The 10085-nt window shown below is 40.1% G+C and overlaps 1 protein-coding gene across 2 annotated transcripts in view; it reads left to right on the top strand.

Annotated features, from left to right (window-relative positions):
- rsrc1 (arginine/serine-rich coiled-coil 1) overlaps positions 1 to 10085 on the top strand; it is a 119803-nt gene that overhangs the window by 54768 nt on the left and 54950 nt on the right. For both annotated transcript variants that reach the window (XM_005720850.1, XM_013910572.1), the window contains exon 6: positions 768 to 819. In XM_005720850.1, coding sequence (XP_005720907.1) covers positions 768 to 819 — 52 coding nt within the window. The remainder of the gene's footprint in view (positions 1 to 767; positions 820 to 10085) is intronic.

Raw genomic sequence — 10085 nt, 5'->3', positions numbered from 1 at the left:
ACACACACACACACACACACACACACACACACACACACACACACACACACTAGGAAGGGGGAATATGTTGAGTCTTTGGCTGTGATCTTTGTAAAATGTGCTCTCCGTGCCCTCTTATCCAACTCTCCAAAGACTTGTTACAGCAGCTTTTGTTTTCTCTCCTACCCTCTCTCTCTTTCTTTGTCTCTAAATTTCTCTTCATCTTTTACTCATTGATTCTCCCTGGTGTGTCAGAGATGCTGCTTTCTGTTTTATTTCATTTCATTCTTTTTTATTTTTTTTCTCCACTAGCAGCATTTTTATAGATGACGAGGCCTAGTAGCTTGGTGAAGTTGTCCCTTGGTGCTCTATGAGGACAGTTTACGGGAACATTCACTCTAATGGTTGCAGTTAAAGATTATCATGGGTAAAATATTTTGTTGGCCTAAGGGACACAGCAGTTTTCGAGCTAAATTACATAGATGACATTTTGTAAGTGTGGCTGCCGTTGGTCCTGTCGCAAACTGTGCTTTGTCATGTGTCAGGCAGCAGGGTGCCAAAGTGAAAGGTGGATCATCTTTTTTCTTCTTTATAAAAAAAATTACATTTGGAAGCTTTTGTGTCAACAAGTGCTAAAAATGCCCTCAAGCACACTCAGTCTACCAGCTAATCTGTAGCTGGCCTTTACCAATAAACCATTTAAAATAACAAAATCCAACAATTAAAATATCATGTTGCTGTCTGATTTTTTTCATTTCAATATCTCTATGTCTGTCACTCTTCTGCAGACTCCAGCAGAGCAGGCTAAGGTTCGAATGCATTTGGTCCTGCAGGCTGCGGGTAAGTGGATAATATTAATGTCTTTATTTTTGTCACAGCGTGGCTCAGAAATGTTGCGCCCTCATGTCGGGAATCTGTGGAAGTATGTAAAAATACTTTGCAGTGCTGCACATCTGTAGTCTGACAGTACAGTACAGTAATTTCTATGCAGAAGTGGGTATTTTCTGTCACTGTAACTCATCAGTCTAGGGATGTCAGTATAGGTCGATCGGTCCACTGTCAGTCTCCCTTTTATTAATTGAAAGACAAATAACCCTTTGATAGTACTTAAGGTTAAACACTAAAGCAGTGGATTTACAAATTATTTACAGTAATGTGTTCAGAAAAACAACGCAACATTCTTTTTTGTTGCTGTTGTTATTTTTATTTTAAAGTGATTATTGATCATTTCTTGAGATTACCACTGACTCTTCCCTGTAGGAGTCCTAGAGACCAGTTAGCAACCATCTGGTAACCATCCATCACCCAGTGAGAAAAAAATGTGTGTTCCCCAACTTGGTTGCTGGCAGTTGCTAGTTGAAAATGATTGTGAAGAGGTATATGTTCTTGAAAGCTAGATTGCACTGGTTGCAGATTGTCACATTCGACCATAGATTGCATGGAAGATGCAGACTTGTCTGCAAAGACTCGAAGTCAAGCATTTGCCTTCAAAATAAAAGTTTAACATGTCTTGACCGGAGCAGTGTGGCACAGTTGTAAGGCGAGTGTTCTCTGTTTCTGGTTTGTGTCACAGTTTTTGTAGTTTTTCAACTGCTCCACAAGTAGTTGGCAACAGTTTGCAGACAAGTTGTTGTCTTCCATGCAAACACTGGCACTTGTGGCAATCTGCTAGCGACAAAAACAATCACAAGAATGATTTGGGTGAAATAAAAACTTTTCATCTCATTTCACTCAGCAATAGGCAGCAGTAGCAGAATCCACCAACCACTACACAGTTTTCCCTCACAACTGGTGGTTGCTCAGTGATTGCTCAGTGATTGCTCGGTGGTTGCCAACTTGTCTCTCGGTTTGTGTGAGTGGGACCTGATGAAACCTGTGCACTGTAAAATTATTATTTGTGCCAATTCATTTAAATGAAATAGTGTGGCACCCTTTTTGATGTAGCTACATATTAAAGTCACAGCTGAGTGTTTTGATTGGTTAAATGTGCTACTTTCCCATGTTGGCCAAGTCGGTTGCAGTGCCTTCAGTGGTTGAAATTCTAGTTACTGTAATAGTTGTGCTAGTACTTATAGGTAGCCACTGGGCGGCTTCACCAATGTTTAGCATTCTCAAAAATTGGAATTGGTCAAGAAAGTAGCTAACTATGTCTTTGCAATGCACTCATACGGTCTGTCCACCTTACTAACCCAGCAAATTAGCACTAGGTGATAGCGTTGGAGCCACCCTCACTTCCAAATTTGGCCATTTGCAGCTCCCAAAGAAAACTATAATTGACTAAAATGCCAAACTCAAGGCTTCGAGACAGTAGTCAAGAAACCAACAGGTGACCACTTTTACATGCAGTGATAAATATGTTAAATTTAAAAAATTAAAAAATTTTAAACACGTTTTCTAGCTGGACTGCTAAACCTTTTGGGATTAAGCCACAGTCTCTTGTCTCTCTCCACTGTGAACCTGAATGGGTTTCATGGTTGTTTTCCTCTGCACAGAGTCAAAGCAACCCTCACCACATACATTACAACTACCTCACACACACACAGACAAATACACACACACACACACACACTCTCCACTTTGAGTGCTTCTGGGCCCATATTCACTGCAGCTTAATTTCAAACACTCCTCCCAGTACATAAGTCATAGATGTCACCATGTACACGGTGTATATATTCCAGTGTGTATTCGAGGGGTAGAGTTGCGAGCCAGATGTGACAGGCAGAGATTGACTGTGGAGAAAGATGTCTTCATGTTTACAGTCATACACACACACACACACACACACACACACACACACACACACACACACACACACACTCTCACACACACTCACACAGCACTTCAGAACAGGGCTCTAATTTCACCACAGGAAATATATGAAAGAACGAAGCATCTATACATCATCTATAAAGCACCCGCCAGCCACATACTTAGCTCACTTAAGACTTGTTCACCCTCGCCGTAGGCCACAGAACAACACTGCCATCCCTTGATGTGATTTCACTCAGTTGAACTTTAACTTTCGGAGCCATATCTTACATACTCCATCATATGTTAAATTGGCATAGTTTACATGTGAGGATTGGTGATTTTTAACATTTATTTTGTTAAAGAATGGGAACTAGTTTAGAAATATTTGAGTTCTCTCTTTTTTTCATGCGTATTCTTGTATAGGCCCAGCTCGTTGCACTGCCACCTCAAGGCTAATGTTGTACTAATGGCGGTGAAGCATCATAAAATTGAGCATGTGGCTTTGAGTGCATTGGGTCACACTGGTGCAGACACAGGCTCAGGGCCAGACGCAGGACTAAAGGAGAGGGTTTAATGCGCTGGACATGTCTCTGCTTTTCCTCTCTTTCCTGGAGGCTTCCAGAAGAACAGTTTTATGGCTCAGTCAGAAACTGTCTCCACCATAGAGCCGAGCCTGGCCTGTATCAGGTCTTCGGGTGATCATGTCACTCATAAAGACCCATAATAAAATACAAATAGGCAAACGGTTTTAACTTGATGAAATGCTTTATATTTAATACTTTTATAATTGTTTTTATTTCAGATTTATTTTCAGCTTTTTGCCCTCAGTTTTAGTCAGTGTGCCCTTGGTAATTTCATCACATTTGTATAATTACAATTATTAGGGATGTCTTTTTTTTTTGTTTTAGTTTTACTTCTAAGATCCTCTGAACTTGCAGCTGCTAAGTCTCTTGCTGCCAAATCTTCTTAATTCATCTGGCTCATATCTCTCCTTGCTCTCCCCATTTTTGCTTCTCTTCTCTCCGTCTATCTGTCCGCTCATTCTGCCTCACCGTCTTTGTTCCAGCGTTGTTAGCGGGTAGAGGGAGATAGGGATGGAAGGCGAGAAGGAAGCAGCAGATGTTGGGAGGTTGTGTGAATGTTAATGTCCTGACGTAGCCGTGGAGCTTAAGCTTCCTCCTCCTCCTTCTCTCCGTTCCTCTCTGAGCGCCCGCCAGGCTTTCTCTCTCGGGGTCTCCTGACATCCTTAAAGCCCGCGGCTCTCCTCTCCTCTCCTCATCTCTGCTCTCCTTCACCTCTTTTTCTCCATCCCCTCCCTCCCCTCCCTCCTTTTGTCCGTCTATGGACTCTCTCTAGTCAGTAGAGAGCAGATCATCCCATGGCTAAAGCGGCTCAGGCCTTTGTGTTGGGGGGCTCTGTGGACCTGTAATGAGCCCCCTCGGCTGGCCCGCTGGCCTGCTTAGCGCTCACTAGGGGCTTTGAGTGTGTGTGTGTGTGTGTGTGTGTGTGTGTGGGGAGCGGGATGAGGAGGGCAACACTGGCCCCCAATGAAAGAGCTGGATGGATATGTTTATGGGTCACTTCCTGCTTGGCCTACATATCAAACACGCACACACCTACACACACACTCACAGAGTACACCCTGTATTTCCATACCAAACTTGCTTATCATAATTTAATCAATAATAAGGTACTGATCAAAATTTCAATATTTATATATGTAATAATTCTTATGCACATAGAATTTATAGTAAATGTTGCATCATAGCAGGATGCAGACATTTTATTTATTACATTCTGAATGTGATTCATCGTTCCAAAATATATAAAGAGAAACCTTTTCTGTATCTTGTTTATGATATACGCCATTTCATTATTATTGTTATTATATATTATTATATAGTGCTTGCTTTTCCCTAGTGTGGATTATCAAAAAATGTATGAGACAGAAAACGGAAAAACTTTTTGGTAGGCTGTCATTTCTGGAAGTTCATCTGGATTTATTTGGGCAGTGTACAATTTACATAGAGGCCAAAGTAACACTGTGTGACACCCTCCATATGTTTGATTCATTTGGATTTCAGCACAACTTATTTCTCTCCCCTGATTCATAAGTACGTCTCTTGAGCGACATACTGAGTCGTCATAAATCACACATAAATAAGAAGTATAGGAGCCTTGTTGTTTTCAAAGCTGACAAACACAAAAGAAACCACTTTATTCGATCCATACATACCTCCATTCAGACACACAGCAACCATGACACCCTTACTATATCTAATACTCTTGTTCCTTTCAGCCACTTGCTTGGTTCTTGGCTCTTTTCATAGCAGTGTCCATTTCCACTCAAATGAACATAAGTACTGTGCTCAGCAGCGGGCCTCTCCTTATCCACATGTCAATAGGGAGTGTTTGCAGAACACCCACTTAGGACCTGAGGGCCAAGGGTCATCAAAACCTCCTTCTTCCCTCCATTTGAACCTTTGACAGCAGCAAAACAAACAATCCTTAAGATCTCATCAGAGGCTTGAACTTGGAAGGGCTTCACTGGTCTGAATTAACTTCTTCTGTCAGTTTAACACCTAGCTGAAAAACCGAGCATTGTTTCAGTTTTCAACTTAAGCTATGGAGTTATAATGAAAATATATACCTCCATAGCTTAAGTTATAATGAAAACACCTAACACTTAACATTAATAATGAATAATAAGACATATGTATTTGAATGTCTGGCCAATGTACTTTTTGATTGTAAGCAGTGTTCGTGCACATGTGTCATATTGAAATACAAAAGGCTCAAATTTGCAGCTGTTTGTATCGATGCCTCTTTTTTTAAAAATACAGCTTTGATTAGGAAAAAAAAGCTCCAACTTTCATCAGTAATAGTGCGTCAAGTAAACTTGACTGGACTGTTCATCACCAGTCGGGTCAAGTTTAAATGTAGTCCAGATTCTTCATACTAATTATTCTGAAACTTATTGCCTTTTTATGAAATTATGTTACATTCCAAGTCAAGTAGCATTATTTTTAACAAGGACAAATCTTGATTTATTGAGTCAGTAAGAGTAACTGATAAATTCACTGTTGATATCTGTTCATGTCAGTTGAAATCCCGTGTTTACGTTTGCTTTTAATGGCGTTCTGTAAAAACTAAAATGAAATTAAGAGGCGAGACGGAGAACAAGTCCTGTTGAAGTCTCAGAGACCAGTCGTTCGGCGTTACATGTTTAATTCAGTTTTAATAAATATCACTACCGCCGCTACCAGGGTACGAAGGTGCACATTTATTTATTTTTATCAGCTTGTCTGTTGAAGTGTCTCAGTCTCTTCTGTTTGGGTTTGCGTGTCTTTTACTGAAGAGGCAAAGCGTTGCGTGATCAGCGAAGCTTAGCAGCATCATACGATAGGACTAATTCATCCAGAGTAAATACAGGGTATTAGGCTTCTTGGTCACAGCAGGGTTCCCAAAAACACACACCCCCTTTTTCTTGAGCTTTCTCCTTCTTTCCTCCATCTTCCTTGTGTGTCTAGGTCCTGCTGTCCCTCCCACCCCCTCCTGCCCACCCCCTTAGGCCCTGACAGATGTGTGCTGAACAGACCACATACATGGAGGGTGTCACCTTACCCCCTCTGGAACTAAAGGGCTAATGCGCCGCATTTAGGAGGCTGCCGCCCTTTGTTCTGATAGAATAAGAGGTGACGGGGACTGGGCGATGGAGGCGAGACCCAGTCCTTTTTTTTTTTTTTTTTTTTTTGTTGCCTCGCTCAAATACATACCTTTTCTTTATAAACTTGGTCTTTCTTCGTTTTTTATTATCTCTACTGTTATTGCCATCTACTTAGATTGAGCAATCTTCACGCGATTGCAGCACAGGATTTGTTAGGCGGCGAATTGTAGTTATCGCATTATCCATCTTCATCACCTTGCTGTCACTCCAGTTGTGGCAACACTCTTTGTATGACATGACTGAAATGATTGTCACAAACACAAGTGATGACCTTCATTTCAAAGGGGATTTTCTCTGTAAAAACACAAGGGAATTACCCTGTAATAACTCCTAACTACACGTTCCCCTTCGCTCGCATTCAGTCTAAATGTATGCCCGTTTACTATGACCAGGGTGCTCTGCAATCAGAATCAGGGAATCTCTTGGTTTAAAACATTACCGTATAAGCAATTATACATAATGGTTTGATTTAAAGACAACACTCTATGCTTTTTGTAATTTACTCTCTTGTTATAACAGTCATGTTTTGCTTTCCTAATTTAACAATAAAAGTTTGGTCAAAGAATAGCTTCTTAAGTGATATTTGCTCATGTTTTAAAAGCCTTACTATAACATTGTATTCGTTTAGTGGAATTACAGAGAGTGTAGTTTGATATACAGTTTGGTTTCCTGTTAGTGTGATCATAAAGCTAGAAAGGTAACAACATTGCTTCCAGCGTATTCAAATAAAGGAAACAATTACACAACTGCAGCAGAAATCTCCTTTGCATCTCTGCAGGAATGCATCTCCTGTTGTCCTCTGAGAGGATAATGGGACAAGAGTGTCCTGTAATTTAGTCTCCGTAACCATTGATCAGCTGGATTTATGTGCCATTACCTCACTGTTCCAGTCAACACTCGTAATTATGTCTCTGAGGCAGAGGGAGCGAGAGAGAGTGAGTATGGGGCCTGCACTTATACAAGACCCTGATACCTGAATAAGATTTTTAACAAACAGCCCCTAACACACACTGATAACCATGTGATCGGTGGAAGGGTTTGTCAAGCTCACTTTAAAAACTATACCATATAGTGAGCATCCACAAAACCCCCTCGAAAGAAGTGCACATTTTAAGGGTGTGTGTGAATTTTAAAAAGAACTGGATGTGCGTTCATCTATACTTTCGAGTAATCTCTATTTTCAATAGGAAGTCTTTCAGGTCAGGCATCTGTCAGTCGTGGGGAGGAGGGTATGATTGAGCAAATGACTGCACGGATAAGAGCTTTATGTGCCAATTGATTTTTGGTTTGTTTTATGGGTATAATAAACGCAGGTCCAACTGCATCCTACGCTTTTTCATGTCCTGCTTTCTTGCTTTTCCTGCATTGCCATGGTACGGGAACAGTTTATCTGATTTAACATTAAAGCTACGGCAAAAATTCAACAGCAACACTGCAAAACGCGAATGCAGTCTTAACTTTGGCTAAATGATGAGTTCTCTCCACCTTTAAAGAATAAGTATTTAAGGATTTTGAGAAGAATTTGGTCCTCGTGACTGCTCCTCTACAATAAGTTTATCAACTTCTATCAACCTCACTTATTTTAACAGGAAGCTCTTCATCAATCGGTCCAGAGCTTTGTGTAATGTTTTCATTTTATTCATTGTTTTTATTGCGCTTTAATTATTATATTTTTTTAAATTAAAAGGTATACATACACTGTATTAATTGTTTATATAAGTAATATGTATCTGGAGCTTTTTTGATTATCGGTGCAGTCTTTAAACAGGAATCTACGCTGGTTTTTTGAGTCATTTCTTTGTCAGTTTGCACCCCTTGCTAACTGTGGACATTTCTCACAAGTTGTCAATATTTTGTTGTCAAACATTTAATCAAACAATATTTTCAACAAACCCGTCATGCAAATAACTGGTAGGTGCAGCGGTAAGTAAAAATAATTGGCTACAGAGGAGATTAACTGACGAATGGATCAGCAGATAGTCACTTGTCAATTATTTTGATAACTCTGTTTATTGACGTGAAACACATGCTGGTTAAAGCTTTCAAAACATGGAGATTTGCTGCGTTTTTCTATCTTAACATCATTATATATTCAATATTTTTCGGTTTGAGGAGGGTGTGGGTTGGACAAAACATTTGAGGTTTTCTTCTTTTACTTTCTGGAATTGTACTGACTAAATAATTACTTCATTAGTTGAGAAAATATTAGGTTATTTGGATGCTGGGGTCCACAATCGCCTTTATTTATTGTCACTTGTTTTAGCCTTACTTATCCTTCTCTGTGATACTGAGGGTTCAGGTTGTCGATACTACTTGTCAAATTAATGTACAGCTTTCCTTGCCCTGCCTTAGGGAGTAGTATATACTGTACCAGACAGAGCCACTTAGAGGAAGTTCTCTGATTCTTTGTGTGTGTGTGTGTGTGAGAGAGAAAGAGAGTAAGAGATTGAGGAAAGCTTTGTTTTTCTTCTGTGGGCAGATTTCAAACAGCATCTGGTGAGCTCTTGAAAAAGATCGTTATGAGTGTGTTCAAATCCAAACTGAATCATTATTGCACCCTCCTTCCTCCTCCTTTACTTTTTCTCCCCTCCTTGTTGTTGGTGTTTGGAGACACATGGTGATATCTTTCCCTCCTCCCTCCCGCTCTAACTCTCTCTTTCTCTCCTCTCAACATGTAGGCATTTCCATAACAGAAAAGGAATATTTTTAATTTGCTGTTTTCCATAATTTTGCAACATATGGTTTAAACGATTTTGATGCAAATGTATGTGCTAATTATTTGCAGACGAGCCTTAAACAGGCCAGCCATTGAAGTGAAATGAAAGCAAATTTGCAATCACCTTAAATTTTGCTAACCATTTACTGTTAAGTAAACTTTGCTAAGTAATTTAATTACCTTGGACCACTGGCAGGCATTCAGGGCTTTTTTTGGAAGATGGTGGAGAAGGGAGGCTGAATGCAAAGAATGCAGAGCGTGAGAGAAAGATTAGAAGGAAAGAGTAAAGACCGTGTGTAGCAGCAGTACTGCAATTCTCACCATGTGAAAGGTATTGCTGCAAAAGATTTTGTGTCTAGGGCATTTTTTTTTTCTTCTTGCAAGGGAAGACGGTGGAGAGGTGAATCTTTTAGCAGGTCGTACTGTGATATCATTTGGTTTTTAGGATCGCCCCATCTCCTCACTTCGTGTTTGTAAATATTTCTGCAGGCGTTTAATAGATGTAGCTGTCCAATTGGCCCTGGATTAGACATAAATAGATTGCAGCAAAGTGTTGACCTGTGCATTCCTGCTTTCGTGATTTGGAATAATTTCCACCCTGTGACACACTATTCTTCATGTTAAGGCCGGGGCCATACAATTATGCCAGAAATGCAATCGTGTTTTGGCTGTTCCAGTAGCCGTGGTTGTTAATCATGATTGTTGGTCTCAGTGAATTTATGCAGAGTGGGATAGTGCTACTTCGGCAACATGGCTCTACATGCGTGCTGGGTTTTTGAAAAGTACTTTACCCGCAAACCCCCTCCCCCTCTGCTATGAACTGAAGAGAAACAAACTCTGTGATGTCATTAATAACATCACCATGTTACTAAGCATTTGCCATTTGATGAATCATATATATATATATATATA

Source organism: Pundamilia nyererei, unplaced genomic scaffold, assembly GCF_000239375.1.
Source record: "Pundamilia nyererei isolate P.nyererei 1_Seehausen unplaced genomic scaffold, PunNye1.0 scaffold00003, whole genome shotgun sequence".
NCBI classification, from domain to species: Eukaryota; Metazoa; Chordata; class Actinopteri; order Cichliformes; family Cichlidae; genus Pundamilia; species Pundamilia nyererei.
This window is presented reverse-complemented; position numbering and strand designations above follow the sequence as displayed.